The sequence below is a fragment of the Protomyctophum parallelum genome (assembly GCF_964188405.1).
Source record: "Protomyctophum parallelum genome assembly, chromosome: 2".
Taxonomy (NCBI): domain Eukaryota; kingdom Metazoa; phylum Chordata; class Actinopteri; order Myctophiformes; family Myctophidae; genus Protomyctophum; species Protomyctophum parallelum.
In genome coordinates this window covers 24,203,983-24,225,690 of record NC_139699.1, presented here as the reverse complement: position 1 = coordinate 24,225,690, position 21,708 = coordinate 24,203,983, and the positions used below count along the sequence as shown (strand labels likewise).

Here is a 21,708-nt window from a genome sequence, read left to right as displayed (position 1 = left end):
AGTTCAGAACCGTCTTCCATGGGGAATACAAGCTAATAGAAACTGCAGGCTTTCTAGTCCTGAAAAGTTGCAATGCGAAAATGGAAGCCACGATAATGAAAATCTAAACATTTTTGTAAAAAAATCTTGTTTAAAAAAAAATCTGCCTAATGATGATGTCACTGGAAGACAGTTTCTAAACTGCCCACAGCCATCCTATGAGACACAGACTGAGTAGAAAACAATCATGCCATTTCTTCATGATTATTAGTGAGGACTATTATATGAAGATAGGTTGAAAAGTGGTGAAGTGGTCCTTTAATGAATACAAAATTATAATAAAATACAAATAGAAAGATTAAACATGAAGACGCAAGGTGTCTGCCCGACAGCGATGACGATAACGCACACATGTGCCAACACACCGTTGGCCGGTTGAAATGTTTCCCGCTCTATAGCTCCTCTGCACATCTGCCCATCAGTCAGTGCAGGGAGCCAGTGTGTAGGACTGGGCAGTACAACATCACTGCTACCACATCAAACACCCTGCACGCACCTACACAATTACACGCATGTGCTAGCAGTCAAATTGTAGTATTTGCCTGTTTGTTATTTTGTTTTAGCGAGCCTGTCTGTCATTTAGTTCCCTCTATGCAGTTCTTTGTTATTGTGGTGCCCCCAACCCCCAAACTAACCCCACCCACTGGCCTCACCTCACTGGACCCCCACCCACATCCTTCATTTGATGTTTCCAGAGTGACATCTTTGTACTACAATCCTGCCGTGGAGTTGATGCAGAACAGTTCACAGTGGGTGTGTGTGCGGTTAGGGGTTCAGTCAGATACACGACACGTGGCTGCATTGACAGTCACAGAACCACTCCATTACTGCAGTCCAAAGCTGCACCTCCAGAACATATTTTTATGAATGTTATTTTCTGGATGGTAGAGAATGTTAATGCAATATAACTACTCTAACCAAACTGCAGTGGGTGGGAGGAGGTCTCTCTACTCTAATGAGACATTAGATCCATTTAGATGGTTGGTCAGTACCACTAATGGTTGATGAGAGCCATGAAGCTCAAAATATTGTAATATCTCGTCTTCCCAAATAGGATCACTCACTCAGACCAGATTCATGTCCCGGTTATATAGGTCATCAATCTTACCATTGCAGCTTTAATCCATTTTGACCTGAGATCAGATTAAAAAAATGTCTTCTACTGTACATCCTGACAGTTTTCTGAAAAAGCTATGTTTCTATGTCAGTCGTTCTTCGATTTTTCAAAAATAGCAGACCTACAAGCTCGTAGCGCGCCACTCGGTGGCGCGCTATGAGCTTGTAGATCTGCTATTTTTTAGTTTTTAATTAATTTTTTTAATAGCTAAAGCATAACATAATGCTCCCACCAAAAGGGGTTCCCGCCCCAAAATGGATTAACACAGGGTGCATTGCAGCATTCAAAATATATATATATATTTCAATTTGGCTGTATGAAAACAAACTCCAACCCTGGAGCTGTTAGAGCCTCGCTACACACAGTCAAATCCACAATGTTCTTTTAATGTCACTGTTTTAGCCTAATTTGAGCTACACAGGGATGGAACACCTAAACCTGAATACCTACATACACAGATACACACAGGTGCATGCACGCACACACGCGCACGCACACGCACACGCACACGCACACACACACACACACACACACACACACACACACACACACACACACACACACACACACACACACACACACACACACACACACACACACACACACACAGGGTCACATGAGAGTTAGTGCGTGTGCGGTGAAAAATGTTCCAGCACCACAGAGGTTAACTTCCGTTTTTCCCAAGCATTAAAAATAGACGTCCAAAAAAGATGACGCAAAATAACTTCAGTTGGACGGTGATCTCATCTGGTCTCTCTGTCCTGCTCAGTGAAATAAAGCTGTGTGTCTGAGAAAACAGCTCCCCGTTCAGCCTCCACTCTACATGGCCTTAAAAGTCCACTGTGGTAACAATAATAATAAAAAGCACTATTTAAAAACTATTTAACACAATGTGCATCCACTGGGCAGCTCCCAGTGTCCAGAACACGCAGACATGGGTTGCACGCAGGGACATAGCTGACCATTTGGTTGCCCTACTCGGATATATTTGTGCTGCCCACCGTCCCCCCCCACCGACGAGAGTGCTGCATTTTCTCATGCTGATCGGCTACCGCTCAGCCCCCAACAGGTGTGAATAAATATGTATAGCTGTACACTGCATGAATGTGAAGCTACTGTAGCTGCTTCTCAGAAAGAAAATTCATTCTTTCTTTGGGTAAATAAACATGTTTAAAATGAACCAAAACGAAAAGACAGAAGCACCTGACAGCTGGTGTGTGTGTATGTGTGTATGTGTGTATGTGTGTGTGAGTGTGTGAGTGTGTGAGTGTGTGAGTGTGTGAGTGTGTGAGTGTGAGAGAGAGAGAGAGAGAGAGAGAGAGAGAGAGAGAGAGAGAGAGAGAGAGAGAGAGACAGAGACAGAGACAGAGACAGAGACAGAGACTGTAGAAGACAGGTCAGTCCATTGTCTCAGAAGGTGTTGAACTCATTTTCACACCAACTCACAGGTCTGGGAGAGTCTCTCTCTCGCATGCACGCACGCACGCAAGCGCGCGCACACAAAAGAGCTCCCTGTTGGAGTCCGATTCTCATACAGTGACATAAGGAGAACAACAGTTCCTGCAGTAGAAAGATTTTCCAGGCTTGGCACAGCGGCGCACACACGCACACCTGTGCTGCCTTAAATCTGCTTTCACATATGTGTGGTGTGTGTGTGGTGCTTTCCGCTTAACACAATGCATGCAGGGGACAGTTGCGCCATGTCACGTTTTGAGAATGTTGCTAGGCAACCAGAATAAGCAGAGACAGGTAGTGTTTTTATTAGGTAGATAAGGAAGTGCCGTTGGTAGCCTTACTGTGTTTTTGAGTGGTGCAGCCACTCCTACAACCAGCTTGCAATGTCCTCGTACGTGTTTGTGTGTGTGTCTGTGTGTGTGTCTGTCTCGTACTTGTTTGTGTGTCCGTGTGAGCATGAGTATGTGACTTAAAAATAGCAGTAGGGGGCGCCAGAAACAGTGAGAGGGGTAGTGACTCTAATGAGAGAGAGTGAGAGAGGTAGTGACTCTAATGAGAGAGAGAGATAGAGAGAGAGAGAGAGGGGGGGGGGGGATTGCACCACTCAGTTCACACGTGTGTGATTTTTTAACTGTTAACTGTTTTAAACTTTTCTATGCCATACGTACATACTCAAAGCGCTTTACAATGGTTCCTTCATTCATACATTGAGAGGTGAAGCGGCAAACAGTCGACGCCAGCGTCCTCGCTTCCCACATTCACACACCAATGGTGGCAAGCTACTGTAGCATGCAAGGCACCGACCGACTCATTGGAGGCAACGTAGGGTTCAGTGTCTTGCCCTTGGACAGAAGGAGCCCATGGGATCGAACTGGAAACCTCGCGGACGGTTCATCTGGTGTCTCTACCAGCCACTCTACTGCTGAGCCACTGCCGTGAGTAGAGCACGCACCTTTGGACATCGAGGTTATGGGTTTGATCCCTGGCACGGCAACTCAGCATGAGCAGCACGGCTTGGGTAACTAAGTCATGCGGTATAAGTACTGGGAGATGATGGTAGGTGTTCCGCTCCACCTGAGCAATCCATCTCCCCAGAGTCTAGCTCATTGTGAAACGCTCGATAACCAACAATAAGCCTCTCCGACATATACTCACTTAAAGATGGAGTGGTGTGATTCTTTTACTTTTTCTGTTTTGTATGTGTCTATGGAGTTAACATTACTCTAATAGACCCTCAGGTGTGGTTAGAATATTCAAATAGGTATTCCCTGTGTATTTTTGGTTTCTTCCTGAAAGCTGAAATCCTTTGAGTCAAAGGCCCAATCGAAAATACACCTTTTTTGTGACATCATAACCCTAACACTCCCCTAACCCCTCCCCCATTATCATACAACACACAGCTGTGGGCGAGGCTTAAGTTCAGGTGGGTGGTGCTAAGGTGAAAACCACATATACTTGATGAACTGATTGGTGCATGTGGCCACATTAAAACATAATTTTAACACTTTCTGTACACTTCACACACAAATCTTCCTCCTATAGTATAATCATAGTACCTGATGATCATGTTCTATGGGGGAAAAGAATCACGGCACTCCCATCTTTAACTGTGGCTAAAACATTTCAACCAGTTTGGGCGTCAGCTAATTTCCCCCGATGTCTATTCCTGTGCAGTGCAAAACACAGGCCACAATGGGCTCCAGGGAGCACAGCGGTGGCCTTTTTTGTGTCCCTTAATAAACTTCTAACTCATGGCGTCCCTATTTGTCATTCGTTACGTCTTCTGTAATGACTAGTACTACCATGGTTCTACTATGGTCTTAATAGGACGCAGAACAGTCGTGTCTGTCAGACAAGCAGACGGACCGGCAGAATGTCTGCTGCTTTCTGTAAGCGACTGAATGTTCCTCTTTCTGCTGGAAAGAGATGATGTCACCATAGAGATGCCTCTGCAGTTGTCTCGCTAATGCTTTGTTCACACAGTCTACCATTCATGTTCAATGGAAGCCAGCGACATGAAGAAGATACAAATACAGTCTACCATTCATGTTCAATGGAAGCCAGGGACAAGAAGATACAAATACAGTCTACCATTCATGTTCAATGGAAGCTAGTCGACATGAAGAAGATACAAATACAGTCTACCATTCATGTTCAATGGAAGCCAGGGACAAGAAGATACAAATACAGTCTACCATTCATGTTCAATGGAAGCTAGTCGACATGAAGAAGATACAAATACAGTCTACCATTCATGTTCAATTGAAGCCAGGGACAAGAAGATACAAATACAGTCTACCATTCATGTTCAATGGAAGCTAGTCGACATGAAGAAGATACAAATACAGTCTACCATTCATGTTCAATGGAAGCCAGGGACAAGAAGATACAAAGATACATCCGACGTGTTGCAGTTTGTAACAGCTACAAAAACGCAGCATAAGACTACAGCAAGGCAACAGATAAGACATGTAATCCCCGTTTCCCTGGATATCTACATTATAGGCACATTCCGAACACTTGGACAGAATAATATAAACATCAGTTACATTTTTAAGTCAATAACACACTGAACTGACCAAGGCCTGGGTTCTATGAGAGCATTCCCTACATTGTCTCATCACCATCTGCATGTATATAATGATATATAAATCAAATTAAATATTTTGTTTTTATTTGCAGCACTTTTCATAGACGGAATACAGCTCAAAGTGCTTTAACTCATTAACACCTGGAACGCATCGTTACCTTTTAACCACTTTTACCCAGTATTTGATACTATATTTTATATAGCAGATCTATACTGAAAAATGTAGATCTGCTATTTTTTTCAACTTGAAAATGTGTGCAATTTTTTTTAAATAATTATATAGTCTTTCACAACAAACATTTTAACTCAAATCATTGCTTCTGGGGGGGTCCCTGAAACAACATATTTTATTATTTTCAGATGGGGGTCCGGTGGCGAAATACATAATAAAATGTGTTGTCCTTCACGTGATAAAGTTTGAGCACCACTGATTATAGAAACATACTGTAGGGTTTTCTTTTTCAGAAAACTGTGAGGATTTAGAAGACATTTGTAGAATCAGGTCCTCAGGCATTAATGGTTTAAATGAGAGAATGCAGGAATAGACAGACACATGAATGATCAGAACGGACATAGAAAGAAGACGTACAGTACCTGTGCGTTGAGACGTGTGTGGTGGTGGACAGGCACTGAGAGACAGTGGGTAGGATGTGTCTTTGTCTCTGTGGATCTGTGGAAGGAGACAGGAAGAGGAGGGACAGACAGATGAGAGTGTGACACTCACACACTGTACTCACTGCATGTGACTGTCACTCACACAGCGAGACAAATACTCTGGGAAAACAACAACGTTTGAGTGGCTTTGTAAGGCAGCCAGGACAGTCTATTCTGACTGACACACGCACACGCACATGGTGCAGTGGTGTGACCGTGCGTTCAGCCATGTGGCCTGCATGACCCCGATGTGTGTGCAGGTGTTGCAGACCCATGCATCCACCTTGCACAAATGTTACAGTTCACAAACTATTCCTCCTGCAGAAATGCAATGACACTGCCAACAAATGGAGCTTCTATAAGCGTGCCTGCCTTCCTGCCGCTGTCTGTCCTTCTGCGCAGGACAAATGTCCATCACAGTCCATCTTCTGTGCAGCCAAACATTAATGTTGATATTTGATATGGAGGCTTGATTTAGACTTGTTAAGTGTTTAGTGGTACAACTTTTATGTAGAGGAGGAACTTGCAACACCTGTAAGTAGCTCTAGCAGATTCTGCTTGTAGCAAAGCATCTTCAATGTTTACTTCACCTGTACATGAAAATGAAACATTAATTCAAATTTTGGCAGCCACATGTCATTGTAGGATAGCCTTTGGTGGTGGTACCCAGTGTAAAAGTGCATGAAATAAGATGTAAAAACTTAAATGGAGGTCGGGTTTCACTGCAGCAGTGAAAATCAGGCGGTGAAAACACTCAACAAAAAGTAAACCAAATGGACCCTTATGGGTCATGTGATGTTACTGTGTATACTGTATGCAGACAAGGGCAGTGCCGGACGGACAAGACATAAAGACACAGACAATGCTAGTTTTGACACTAACAATGAAGAGCGACGAAACGAAAGAGATGACCTTGCAAACATGTATATGTTTTCTCACTGAGTGACTAGGTATTTTCTTACATATACATACATGTAATGTACTGTACTGTACAATTATTTTTACACTTTGAAACACATTATTTTACCATTTAAGCAACTAGCCAACTAACCACCTTAAAGTACCTGCCGGATAACCAGTCATCCACTCAGTCAGTCAGCCACTCAGTCAGTCAGTCAGTCAGTCAGTCAGTCAGTCAGTCAGTCAGTCAGTCATCCAGAACAATGTATGCTTGCTTGCTGGGACAGCATTCAGCTCGTCTAATGATGCAGGATTGTGTTTGTGCTCCCAGTGGAGTACGTCGATACTGAACACATCATAGTGTGGTCCCTCTGGGGCCCACACTGTCTGTGTACTGAATATATGTGTGACGATGTATGTTAACAGTTCTATTCTCACTAGACACAGGTGACGCACACACACACAGACACAGACACAGACACACACACACACACACACACACACACACACACACACACACACACACACACACACACACACACACACACACAAGCTGGCAGGTGGTTCTGTCTTTTCGATTTGGTTCATTTTAACTGTGTTTATTTACCAAAGAAAGAATGAATATTCTTTCTGAGAAGCAGCTACAGTAGCTTCACATTCATACAGTATACAGTTATAGTAATTATTCACACCTGTTGGGAGCTGAACCGTGCAACCACAGTCTGTGTGTTCTGGCCACTAGTGGGAGCGACCCAGTGGATGCACATTTTGTTCGAGTGGGAACTCCTTGACCATGTTTAAATAGTATACAGTTTAAATACTGTTCGGGACCGTCTAATATGTTTTTAAAGCAGATGTGTTTTTATTGGGTACAGTTTAGAATGTTGTGTATTTAGGAAGTTGCTCTCCATCTGTCTCCAATTAATCCTGAGCCAGGAGTCCCTCCACTCGGATTAACTTTACATTTCGGTCATTTGATGCTTTTAACCGCAGCGAGTGACGTACAGTGTCTACAGCGCCATTTCCTGAATGAGTCGGTGATGATTACATGCTACTTCCCCATGTTGCAACACAATGTGCTCATTTAGTGTAACATTGGAATAAGCCATTAACAACTTATTCATGCCGTGTTGACTGGGGGACCCCGAGGGATCTGTACTTGGTGCCTTTCTTTTATCCCCATCTCTTTGGCGAGCCACAAGCTCATTCTGCCATCCTTTGGGCTGACTGTTTGCCTGTACATGCCCAGAGGAGGACTCCAAGGTTACAGTAGTTCTTGTGGTCAAGGCATTAGGACTCGGAACGCATCTGTGTCACCTTATAGCTTTTAATCACTTTATCCATTATTTTAAACTTTAGCTGTTAAAATATAGCAGATCTACAAGCTCATAGCGAGGCACCGAGTGCCACGCTATGAGCTTGTAGATCTGCTATTTTGAAAGATTGTGAAAACGTGTGCAAATCTTTCAATATTAAGTGCTCTCACGGCAAACGTTTTTTAACTCAAACATTTGCTTCTTTTCAGATGGGAGTCCGCGGGCAAATATAGATAATTCTGGGGGTCCTTGACATGGAATTAATAGTTTGAGAACTGACATAGAAACATAGGTTTTTCAGAAAACTGTCAGGATTTAGAAGACATTTGTAGAATTGGTTTAATGCATGGCTGCGTGCATTCAGGGGACACAGCTGCCACTTTGACTAAAACGCGCAGCTGAGATTCTAATGAGCTGTGCGTGATTAGTCAGCTAGCTAGAGCAGTGAGCAGGATGATGTGACCTCAAGTACAAGTTCAACTCTAGACGTTCCAGCTATGCTGTATAGCGTAGTGTAAAGAGTGCTCCATACGGCAGCTTGAAACTACTCAGACAGCTACCATCCAACTGCCTTGGCTTCATACGTCATGTTCCCAATTCTCCCTTAGTGCCCACCACCAGAGTGATGAACGGGTTAGAGTGGAGAGAGCACAGGATGAACCAGTAAATGGCAGTGGTGGAAAAAGTACTTGCAAGTACAAGACCGGAATTAAATAATTTTAAAATGGCCAAAATGAAGTGTCTAATGTTTTGTTATATATATATATATATAAAAAAATCTAAGTAACATATTTTGTAGTGGAGTAAAAATACAATATTTGGATCTGAGATGTAGTGGAGTAGAAGTAAAAGTATTGAAAAATTGAAATACTCCAGTAAAGTAAAAGTACCTCAAAATGTTACTTACTGTAAGTACAGTACTTGAGTAAATGCACTTAGTTACTTTACATCACTGGTAAATGGTGCATTTATATAGCACCTTTATTGTCTCCACCAGGCACTATTGTTTTGCACTCCGTCCGTCCGTCCGTGTGTGACAGTGTGTGTGTGTCCGTCTGTGTACAGCTAATCTCCGGCACCGTTAACCCGGTCGATGCCAAATTTTGCACACACACTCCCTGGATGCCAACGATGAACCTCTGAATTTTACAGAACGGCCTGTTATAGCGCCACCAGGAGGCCGACTTTTGAAAAACATTTTTTTTAATATTACTCCTCCAGATTCTGTCCAAAGATCCCGCAAATCGTTACACACTATCTCTATAGTCATATGTTCAAGACGGATCTGTCCAATATTTAATATTCCATCCAAATTGGCTAACATTGGCTTTCAAAGTTTGCAGGATTTGCCGTGCACTTTACGTGAAATCTTTCACAGACTTTCCTACTAGGCTGAGGAATATATCCCACCCTTTTCACATTGGCCTGTTATAGCTGTGTGTTTTGCAAAACACATTTTTGGAACATAATGCCTCAAATCCTCCAATTGCCAACCAAGGCGTAAGAAGAAATGGCACCCTTTTCACATTGGCCTATTTCACAGGAGGCCACAACCTGACCTGCCCTGGTGGAGACCTGTGCCCAGAGGGACACTTTTTGAGTGGTGCAACCACTCCTACAACCAGCTTGCAATGTCCGTGTACTTGTGTACCTGTGTACCTGTAACTATGAGCACCAGTAGTGTGCGCATGCGTGCATCAGTGGTGTGCGCACGTACGTGTGTGTGTAGTGCCGTGCATGAACGTGCGCACGCACGTGTGTGTGTAGTGCCGTGCATGAACGCGGTATGCTGCGTCGTAGCCCGGTTCCATTGTTTTTTTATGAACGGTTCCGCAAACGGATCTCATCAGTCATAATTTAGCTCCGCTGTGTCTGTGCAAGTGTGCATGCATACAAGCGGCTGTGGTGACGTCACGTCACCTACACGAGTCAGTGGGAGAGGGGGATCTGGGAGAAATGAGGAAGCGGCACGCCCACATGAAGCAAGGAGCAAGCGTGTGTAACCGGAGCGAGCGAGGCAACTAGAGGGGGAAAGGCAACTAGAGGGGGAAAAATGTCTAAAAGACCGCAAAAAAGTAAAGTATGGTTACACTTCCACAGAGAGGCAAATGCTTTCAATGCAAAGTGCATAAAATCCATCCATCGTGTCATGTAAAGGTGGTTGCACGTCCGCAATGAGAAAGCATCTCAAGTCGATGCACGGCATTAGTCTAGGCACATGCAAAGTGTTTGATAGCCTTCGGAAAAAAGCCGTGCCCGGCCCCGCAGCAACACAGCCTTCGGGGGGAGAGGCTGATGATGAAGACGCCGCCGACAAAGAGGCTGCTGGTTCACTTTCCCCAGGCTAGTAACATTAGATATTACTAATTTCTACTGAGCTTTTTATTATACTTTATTGTTTAACTGTTTATGGTGTTAATTTAGAACACGTCTGTCTGTGACAGTCTGTCTGATATTTTATGAATCACGTTAACAGTAACTAGAGCCATGAATAAAACAATCATTTTTCTCTGCACTTATTTACAAATTACTAGCAGTAGCAAATCAACTGCTTTTAAATTGGCTCTAAATTAATCGTTCATGAATATAATGTTATATTTAACCAAAAATGTACAATGACACAGATGTAAAATAAAACAAAATATCAGACATGGTTCTAATGTTTTACAACCTGAGGCTAATTTTACAAATACCTAGTAGTTCTCAAAGTAGTTCATAATTTCCAAGCACTTCAAGATGTTTAAAAAAATAGTCTACAGTACAGTAACTATAACAATAAATGTGTAGTTGCACCACTCAGTTCACACGGGTGTGATTTTTCTAGTTAGAATGTGCATTACATTTAAACACACATTCACACACCGATGGTGGAGGAAACCATGCAATGCACCAACCTGCTCATCGGGGGTTTAGACCACTCTACCCATGAGCCACTGCTGCCCTGCCCTGAATATTTGGTGAGTTCACCATTATACGCCGAGGACATATTTATGCGCATTATGAACCAACTCTATTGACATGCCTATCAATTAACCAGACACACAGCATAGAACAGCCAGTAAGTTAACCAGTCACTCCACTTAACCACAGTAACCCTATGGCGATCCTATTCAGGGCATGTCATGAGGTGGACATTCACCAGAATGTTGTGAACTCGTAAATCAGTGATTTCCAGTGAAGAGATTTGGTGTAGAGGGAAATAATTAGGGGACCACGTATACCTGGGGGACATCAGTCAAAAAAGTATACAGTGTATGTCTGTCTGTCTGTCTGTAACTGACCAGACAGTCAACCAGTCATTGGTCAGCTAATTTGCTAGTCCAAGAAATACATTTTCAAAAATAAACTAGCCAGTTAGCCAACCAGTCAACCAGTAAGCGGAACAAGCCAATCCTTCAGGCAGCCAGAAGACCAACTGGGCCAGCCTGAGTGATCAGCAGACCAGCTGGGCCAGCCTGAGTGACCAGCAGACCAGCTGGGCCAGCCTGAGTGACCAGCAGACCAGCTGGGCCAGCCTGAGTGACCAGCAGACCAACTGGGCCAGTCTGAGTGACCAGCAGACCAACTGGGCCAGTCTGAGTGATCAGCAGACCAGCTGGGCCAGCCTGAGTGACCAGCAGCAGACCAGCTGGGCCAGCCTGAGTGACCAGCAGCAGACCAGCAGGGCCAGCCTGAGTGACCAGCAGACCAGCTGAGTGATCAGCCAAATCCAGAGAGCAGTCACCCTGATTGCTGGCAGGCCAGACGTTCCCATGAAGCACATATTTGTTGAGGCTGGAAAAGGGAAGGAATGCCAGTGGGTTTGGGTCGGAAGCACGGCATTCTAAACTGTACCCAATAAAAACACATCTGCTTTAAAAATATAAGACTGCCCAGAACACACAGCCTCACGGAGCAGTGTGTGTGTGTGTGTGTGTGTGTGTGTGTGTGTGTGTGTGTGTGTGTGTGTCTACAGTTGAGACGAGGATATATTAATTTAAGCACATTAACCCTATTCTTGGGTCGATCAGTCGGTGAAAATGTCAGATCAACAAACTTTTGGCTTAGGGATCTTGTATAGGACAAAAAAAGGAGAGGTCCAAGTATGAAGCCCTGGGGGACCCTGGTCAAATAGGCTCAGTATTAAAGGTTTAAGTGGTTAATTTAAAAAACAAACTAAAACAAACCTTCTATTTTGGCTCTATTCTGGTACTGGCCCTTCCTCCAATACGTGAGGATCACTTGGGTATTATCATGGTAACAAGACAACTCACCCCTTTTCTGTTTTCCTCCCGGAATCTTCCCCAGTGAGGGGTGGGAGAGAATGGACGGCAGACAGCTGGACTTTGAATATCTCCAACTATAAACTTTCACGACAGCAGACAGCCTAAGTACAAATATCATTTATGAAAAGGCTACTACAGTGAAGTCGGTTCACGGAAGTTGTTGAAGGCTATGTGGGGTTTATCTGACGAGGTACCATTTGAATGGGCAAAACCTTACATTAATCGCCTATACTATTAAACTATTGTTTATAGGTACAATACAATATAAGTACAATGATAAAGCCTTTCCATAGGAGTATATTTTTCCATACAATACAAACAGCAATTAGCAGTTGTAGCAGTTATCCCCCTCACTGGGGAAATTTCCGGGAGGAAAAACGGGCAAGCACCGGGGTGAGTTGTCCAGTATTCATTATCATGGCCACGCTGATCCGTTGGCTGCCTGTAAGATCACTATTGATGGAATTGAAGCCTATTCAATGGTCGTCCTCATTCAAAATCTCTCTAGCAAAGAGCTTAAATCTCTCTGGTAGGCTATATGAAAGAAAGAAGCACAGTGTGTATGTGTGTGTGTGTGTGTGTGTGTGTGTGTGTGACTGTGTGACTGTGTGTGTGTGTGTGTGTGTGTGTGTGTGTGTGTGTGTGTGTGTGTGTGTGTGTGTGTGTGTGTGTGTGTGTGTGTGTGTGTGCGCGTGTGCATGCGTGCGTGTGTGCGTGTGTGTGTGTGTGTGTGTGTGTGTGACTGTGTGTGTGTGTGTGTGTGTGTGCGCGCTTGTGTGTGTGCATGTGTGCGTGCGTGTGTCATCAGTTCATAGCCAGTTCAACTGTATCAAAGACAGAGCCTATGAATCCTATGAATGAAAACCCAGTCGTGAAAACCCACTTAAAATCAGGACTTACTAGGTATGATGACCTAAATAAGCTAAAACATGAATCATCTCATATAACTGAGACAGGTATAGGTATAGGGTGGCAGTGGCTCAGGGGGTCGAGCGGCCATTGAGCTCCTGTTACTTCTAGCGTTAAGAAGTGTCCTTGAGCAAGACATTGAACCCCCAAGTGATTCTGATGAGCAGGTCCATCGGTGCCTTGTATGGTGGCCTCTGCCATCGGTGTGTGAATGTGTGTTCATATGGTTGGACAGTATGGACACATTTGTCTGTGTATGGACATATCGATGACCCCTGTGTGATGCACATTGTAAAGCTCTTTGGGTAAAAGGTGCTACAGAAATCATAGGGACGGTAGTGTTCATTATGTCCTGGAGTGTTCATTCTAAACAGCACAAGCGATCCCAGTCAGATCACTTCCTGTTGTAGACTGTAATAGAGCTTTGATAACACACACTCTGAAAAGACGGAATACTGTTTAGATATTTTGTCACAATATACAAAACATGACAGGAGTCAAACCAGCAGTCAAAACTTTAGTTTTGTATATTGTGAATGTGAAATAATATACTCTAATATACCTATCTTTACTCTAGGTCTAGGTAGTAAGTGGTGAAGAGCTGGGATTTTGAAAGTCACTGAGCCTGTTCCCATCAGAGAGACAGACAAACAGTCACACGCACATACACACGCACACATACACACGCACGCACGCACGCACGCACGCACGCACGCACACACATAGACACAGACACAGGCAGACAGACTGGGCTATCGGCCAAAGGAAACCGTTGGGAGAGACGAGAGCTGTGATTTTTCCCAGACAATCACCAGAATCAAACTGCTCGTTCAGTTCTCACTCTGTATTTCTGTCATCTCTCTCTCTCTCTCTCTCTCTCTCTCAACGGTCTCCATTGCATTTTATCTTTTGAACCATGCACCTTATTATTTCTACTCTGCTCATAATTAGTTGCATCTATCCATTCTATTCTATCTATCTGCATTTCCACCTTTCTTGAAAACGGCAAATGACGGGAGCTTTTGTGTGATGAAGAATTGCACCCACTTTGTTTAGATCTGTAAACCTGTGGTGTGATAGTAAAGTCTCTCTCTCTCTCTCTGACGATGAGTTGCCACTACCAACTTGATAGAAAGTACACCAGCCTGCTTTGCAGCTGGTAAAAAAACAATCAAACAATACGTTCAAAATCACTGTTCTATCTAGAGGACATGGTGGCAGATTATTTCGGTTTTTTTCCCCTCTCACCATGGACCTCGTTTTTTGGACATGACGTCATACAACCCAGAGGGTTGTGGTTGGGGGGGACCCAGCCGGGTCGGTTGTGCTGCTGTCACCAGCCAGGGCCCTCGGCCTTGTCTATTAGCTGATACACAACCCAACCAGAGGGGTGTGGTTGGAGGGACCCAGCCGGGTCGGTTGTGCTGCTGTCACCAGCCAGGGCCCTCGGCCTTGTCTATTAGCTGATACACAACCCAACCAGAGGGGTGTGGTTGGAGGGACCCAGCCGGGTCGGTTGTGCTGCTGTCACCAGCCAGGGCCCTCGGCCTTGTCTATTAGCTGATACACAACCCAACCAGAGGGGTGTGGTTGGAGGGACCCAGCCGGGTCGGTTGTGCTGCTGTCACCAGCCAGGGCCCTCGGCCTCGTCTGTTAGCTGATACACAACCCAGACAGAGACACTTCATGCTATATCTTTACTCAACAATACTTGGCATTCCAGGAACTTAACCCATTTAGGCCTGACGTCGAAATTTAAAAATAAATCTTCTAAATTCATAACTATCACTATCATAACTATTTCCAATACTTGTATTTCTACTCCACTACATCACATTTTTTAATTATTTTATTATTATTACAAAAAATAAATTAAATACTTCAAAATATACATATTGGCCATTTAAAAATAGCCCATCTACAAGTTCACAATGCGTCGCTATTTTCAAAAGATTTTTATATATGAAAAGGTACATTCTGCAAAATGAGTACTTTTACTTGTGGTATACTGATGCAATACTTTTGTACTTTAAATTACAAAATGACAGACCGAGTATTTCTATATTGCAGTATTTATACTTGTACTTAAGTAAAACATGTTGAGTACTACCTACATAGTACCAACTACTAAGCCTATCGGAGTTCTTTCTGGAGATGAGCCTCATGATGCAGTCACACTGGACAGGATAAAACGAATCATGTCAGGTGTGAATTTCCCTGAAGTGAAATGACAGCCACAGTGTTTGTGATGTGCATTTACTCAAACAGGTGTCGATGGTAAACATTGCATCCCTCTAGGCAGCGTTTACTTTCATTTGCATTCTCACTTACCGTCACCCCTCTGAACGGGAAGTGTCAGGTAAATTTCCAAAAACGTCAAACATAAAAAGGTGTTTTTCATGCTTTGCATCTTTTCAGCAGAAGGTATTTAACTCAACACTCAGAGAAGCATCCAAAATACTGGAGCTTAAAGTGTGGTTTATCACACTTTAGGCTCCGCTATCCTCCCACTCTGCTATTTTTCAACAGCTAAAGTTTAAAATAATGGTTAAAGTGGTTGAAAGCTAAGGTGACACAGATGCGTTCCAGGTCATAATGGGTTAAGGGCTAAGGCCATTTATTTAGAGTCTGACTGATCTGATCGGTTTGGTCGATACAGTGTGCAATTTTCAACCATGGCGTTGCTATTTTGGGCATGTCATTCTAGGCAAATCTGTAGATAAAATAGCAGATATACAAGTTTTAAACGCATCGCAGTTCTGTGTCTGTAAACTGGCTATTGTTGAAAAATGTGGAATGGGGCTTAAGTCTTGGTCAAGACATTGGCAATCAGTTCGCTCCATCGTAGACCATCTCTGCACCCAACATATTTCATATGTATGGGCGGAGAGATACAGATAGTCTCTTCACTCAGAGAACAAAGGTTACTGTCATAACCAAATTATATAAGACTCTGGCATGGGTTGGGATCTATACTGTGTATATTCCCTAAATGTAACCCATTTTGGGCGGGAACCCCTTTTGGTGTTAGCAATAGCATTATGTTATGCTTTAGCTATTGAAAAATAGCAGATCTACAAGTTCATAGCACACCACCGAGTGGCGCGCTACGAGCTTGTAGGTCTGCTTATTTTTGAAAAATCGAAGAACGACTGACATAGAAACATAGCTTTTTCAGAAAACTGTCAGGATGTAGAGACCTTTTTAGAATCTGATCTCATATTTATTTAGGATTACAGTAATATGGTCTGGTACAGGAATTTAAGCTTATTCTTTGGACTTTGGGACAAGCTGCAAATCAGTCTGATGTGTCAGAATAAAGTCAACCTGCATTCCTTTAGCGATACAATGTGGCTTCCATGGAGGGATTTGCCTCCTTCATGCTGCTTGCAAGTCTTCATATGCACACACGCACACACGCACACACACACACACACACACACACACACACACACACATGTCACACACACACACACACACACACACACACACACACATACTCCACCCAAGGTAATTATCGCTCTCCATTCTGTGTGTGTGTGTGTGTGTGTGTGTGTGTGTGTGTGTGTGTGTGTGTGTGTGTGTGTGTGACCATCAACAACCGTGCAATCATCTCCCAGGGTGAAACGCACCAACTACATCCCTGCTCTATAGGAAAAGCCCCAAATTTACAGAAAAATCGTCACAACAACCACCTAGACACACACTTAAAAACCTTTTTTCCCCCTTCTAAAAGCAGCTTGGAGCTGTGGCCGCTTCAGGAAGAAACTTCAGTCTCAAGTTACATTCACAACTTGCTTCAGTCAGCGTGTTTGTGTTTTCACAGTAGGGAATGAAGCTTTAGGATATTGAGTTCACTAATGCAAAGAGAAAATGGAGACGTCCCACAAGGCAACATTTTTCTTTTTAAACAATGTGTCAGTCTACACTGCCTTAAAAAGACTAACAAACTTTTTCCTCTGCATGTTTACATGACATTCTTCTAAACCATGAGATTACAGGCCATGACTATATGGTCTATAATTCATATACAGAAGAAGAATACTCAGAACTGCAACTAAATATTCTGCAACAGAGATTCTTATGGCAGGACTATAATAAAGAAGTGATTTTCTTCCAGTTTCACCCACCCAGTCCCCACACACATTTCCAACTCTTTGTAGGGCAGGTTAGCCCAAACATGACACCTCTGCAAGCATGTAAGCTTAACCACATGGACCCTACATGGTTCCTATTCTCAGCACACAAGCTCACTATGTGTCACTACGATGCATTGCTTGTAGATAAGCTCTTATCCAAGACATTTGGTGTAGTGGGGAGAAAAGAAAACCACACTCTGTCTGTCTAAAGTGCTCTAAACAAACATTAAAAGTCCATAGACTTTGGCTGCCACTCTGGGTTTGTTAAAAGTGCACTGGACAAAGTCCATAGACTTGGCTGCCATACAACGTCATTTTCAAAAGCCAGATGTTGGCACCTTGATGTTTGAGGGTGCTAGCTAGCTAGCATCCTCAAACATCAAGGTGCCAACCACACAGCCCTCTGGGACCACAGTCAGCAACAGCAACGTATACGTATACAGGTTAACTAGTTAAAAAGCTAATGTGTGCAGTACAAAATGACATGCTTTACTCCAAACAAAAAACTGGAACTGTTCTACATAGAATGACAACAGGTGATAATAAACCAGGAACAGAAGTCCTACATGGTACAGCAGCAGCAGTGGAAGACATGCAGTCAGTCCAAACCATCGCATACCTTGATCAGGACCACATCCACAGGCCTCTCTCCCTTTGCACACAGACTGTACCTCCGCTTGTGTCTCTCGTACATCGTACCAAAAACGTCCAAAATCCACACCGGCGCAGAATGTCAAAACCTGTACCCCTCACACAGCGTGGCGATTATAAGACCCGTGCCTCTGGGCCCTGTGTGTGTGTGTACTGTATACACTGCACCCCCAGAGTTAGAGTCGAGTCACGGCCGGCAAGCACTTTCCTAAACCCCCCTACCGTACCTACACTGTCTCCCTGTTCAGCGTTCCAGACTGTACTGTCTCAACGAAGATACAAATTTAGGAAGGGGGACTCTGGGTTCCCACTCCTTTTTTGGGGGGAAAGGGTAAAAATCCAACGTGAGAAAGTCCTGATGAATCATAGGGTCCAAGACAGCCTGAAGCTTTGGGCTGAAGCTTTAGGAAAAACTGTAGGACTGTTAATGTTTCACATCTGTGTGGGGAACCAACCCCTCTCTGTCTCTCTCTCTCTCTCTCTCTGGCTCAGCCTCTCTTCTCGCCTGTCCCTCCCTCTCCTCCGTTCCTCCCTCCTTCTCTTCTGAACACTAGTTCCTTCCATGCCTTCTGCCTCTCTCTGATTCTCCGTTGTTAACCTTTTTACCTTTTCTGTAAATCTCTCTAATACGTTTTCTTGTATTTCTCTTTCTTTTGTGTTTCTCCACTAGTTCCCTTCATTGTTCTTCTTCTCCTCCCAGTGAATCAGTGCTGTGAACTAACTGGTTCCTGTACAGGAGGAGAGGATACAAGGAGGTCCCTCTGAGCCTGGCTGATAAGCAATGGTGGAAAAAGTATATGCATTGTTTTACTTAAGTAAAAGTGTCAATGTTGTGTAGAAATATTACTAGATAAAGTCCAGAATTCAGAATTTACACAAGTAAAAGTAAAAATGTATTGGTAGATTGTCTATTTTCAAAATCAGCTATTAGATCGGCTATTTTCAAATGTATATAGGGCTGAAGTGGTAGTGTGTTTTGGAATAATAATCCACATTTAACAAATAATTTGTAACTAAAGCTGCCAAATAAATCTGTCAAATAAATGTAGTGGAGTAAAAGTACAATATTTGCAACTGTGAGGTAGTGGAGTAGAAGTAATATTATTGGAAATTGGAAATACTCAAGTAAAGTACAAATACCTCAACACTGTACTTAAGTACAGTACCAGCATAAATATAGTCACTTTCCACCACTGCTGATAAGGCCAGCTAGGCGGGTTGACAGGCACTCTTTGTAACAGACTGCAGGCTGTAATCTATTACCACACTTCCTCTTTTTGGTCTGTCGGTGACAGTTATGAGGCCAATAAGACCAGTGTCATAAACTCCTCCTAAAAATACTGTATGGCGTAGGTGCCCTAAAGTAAAGGTTATGAATTTTCTTGTCTGAAGGAATGAAATCAGGACTTTGCCCTAGTCCTGTTGCATCGTTTAAAAAATATCAAGAATGCAAGATATTTATCTATCACATATCTTCCTGTATAGACAGTGATTTTGCCTTTGTGAAACTAAAAATGAAGCTAAAATAACACATTTTACTGTGTTACTTTGAGCTCCAGACCACAACTTTCTCATCTTTCATTCTTCAGTACTTTTCTCACCTCTCATCTCGTCACTGCCAAATTCTCTTACCTCCTGGAATTTGTAGAAAACATTATTCGTCTTCTCTGGGTGTACGTTTAGTTTGTCTTCCTCACCTTTCCTCATTCTCTCCACACTTAAACCTTGCACATCCTCATAGGGATGCAGAGAAGTCTTGTTTAGTGAGCCTTTCTGTTCTGCCCCCCTGGTCGACTTTAAGCCAGGCAAGAGTTTGCTCACATGTGTATGCATACATCCAGCAGCTGACGTGACAGTTGTGTGTGAGGCTGAGCCCGAGTGGCCTGAGTAGCACATGGCCCACCAAAGACAACACTGAAGGACCCCCTCCCCCTCCCACACACACCCACCCTTAAACCCACACACCCACCCTTAAACACACACACACACACACACACACACACACACACACACACACACACACACACACACACACACACACACACACACACACACAATCCACCACCCCTGACCACCAGGCGTAATACATAACCATGTCACATGCATACATACAAGCATGCATATGTAGTGTGCACATGTGCGTGCGTGTAATACCTCAGTCTGTACTCAGAGAGGAAGGCAGGAGAAACGTGCCCTTAACATTTTCTACCAAACATATGTGACAGTCTATGGGATTGTTTGTCTAGAGCACTTCTGTCGTCAACGCAAGACGTAATGTGGCCCATATAAATACATCTTGTAACAAATGTTGTTTCATACAAGAAACAAGCCATGATGGATAAAGGAAAGAAACAGTACAACTGGAACCAATGTGGAAAAGGCTTCACAAGAAACAGTACATTGAAACAGAGAAGTTTGATTGTGATTTGAATTCAACAGTTACTTGGGCAGAGCGAGCTGACAGGGCATGGATGAACTTGCTTCACACCCCTACCCTACGGTGACTCATATTCACACTTGGCAGCTGCCTTTTCCCATCGGCCAATGAGCAAGCGGCTTCACTGGAGCACAAGAGGCTTTGGCCGGTGTTTCTCTGAAGGGCACCTCAACAGGAGCCGCTGCAACGTTCCCTCAACCACAGGGACCCAAGAAAAGTGTCTCTGTTGTGTGGGCGTGCCAAAACAGACGCTCTGCAAAAAGCTTGCCGATCTACAAGCTCATAACTCACAACGCAAGGAGCCATGGATAGAACACTGGTGGAGACCAAGTTAAGTGGTTAACTCACAACTGCACTTCTCTAACCAATGGCCAATAGGCTAACGATGGAAAACAAAGGAATCTAAGGCATAGAAGAGAAGAAATTTGCTGTATTTTGAGCCACCTTCCCTCCCCGCCAAAGGACATGACATGTCCACATTATTAAAATAGGAATGGCTGAAGATCTGACGAGTGCCAGTGCCTTGTCCATGTGTCCCGAAGTGCTGACAGACACGACCCCGCCCTGAACCCTCTACCTCCAACGCTCTGTCTAAACCTTTCTCTCTCCTTACTACTCGATTTCATTTCAGCACGGCATCATTTTCCCATTCTAATTTATTCAGTTTCTCAGGCTTTATTCAATGTCTTTCCCATTTGTGTAGTTCTTTCTCTCTCTCCCCTGTCTCCTCTTGATTAAAACACATATTTTGTGCTTGATTTGACGAGGAACTGGATTGGTGTGTTAAAAGTAGCTGTAAGTCATTTATGTCATATTTGTTAAAATTAGTGTGATCCCAATAGTAGCCATGGAGTTGACCCCTTAGGTCAGGAGAGAGAACCCATACACCAGTGGTTTTCAACCCTCTTCATATCAAGGTCCATTATTCATTTAGCATTTGAGTCACAGATCACCATTTGACATGATTTACTCCAAACAAAAAACTGGAACAGTTCTACATAGAATGATAACAAGCGATAAACCAGGAACAACATTCCTACATGGTACAGCTTTAACAGTCAGTTCAAACCATCCCTACCTTGATCAAGCCTCTCTCCCTTTGCACACAGACTGTAACTCCGTTTGTGTCTCTCGTACTTCGTTCCAACAACGTCCAAAATCCACACCGGCGCAGAATGTCAAACCTGACAAAACCTGGTGATTACAAGAACTGTGCCTCTGGACCCCGTTCAACTT

At 43.6% G+C, this 21,708-nt stretch overlaps 1 protein-coding gene across 1 annotated transcript in view; it reads right to left on the bottom strand.

Annotated features, from left to right (window-relative positions):
• The window catches only part of LOC310854835 (A-kinase anchor protein 13-like), an 87,539-nt gene extending 69,096 nt beyond the window's left edge, over positions 1-18,443 (bottom strand). Inside the window, exons 1-2 of the mRNA XM_083759542.1 lie at positions 18,004-18,443; positions 5,796-5,871 (exon numbers count right to left, since the gene is read on the bottom strand). Of these exons, the coding sequence (XP_083615668.1) occupies positions 5,796-5,871; positions 18,004-18,078 (151 nt within the window). The 5' untranslated portion in view covers positions 18,079-18,443. The remainder of the gene's footprint in view (positions 1-5,795; positions 5,872-18,003) is intronic.
• Positions 18,444-21,708: the final 3,265 nt, after the last annotated feature.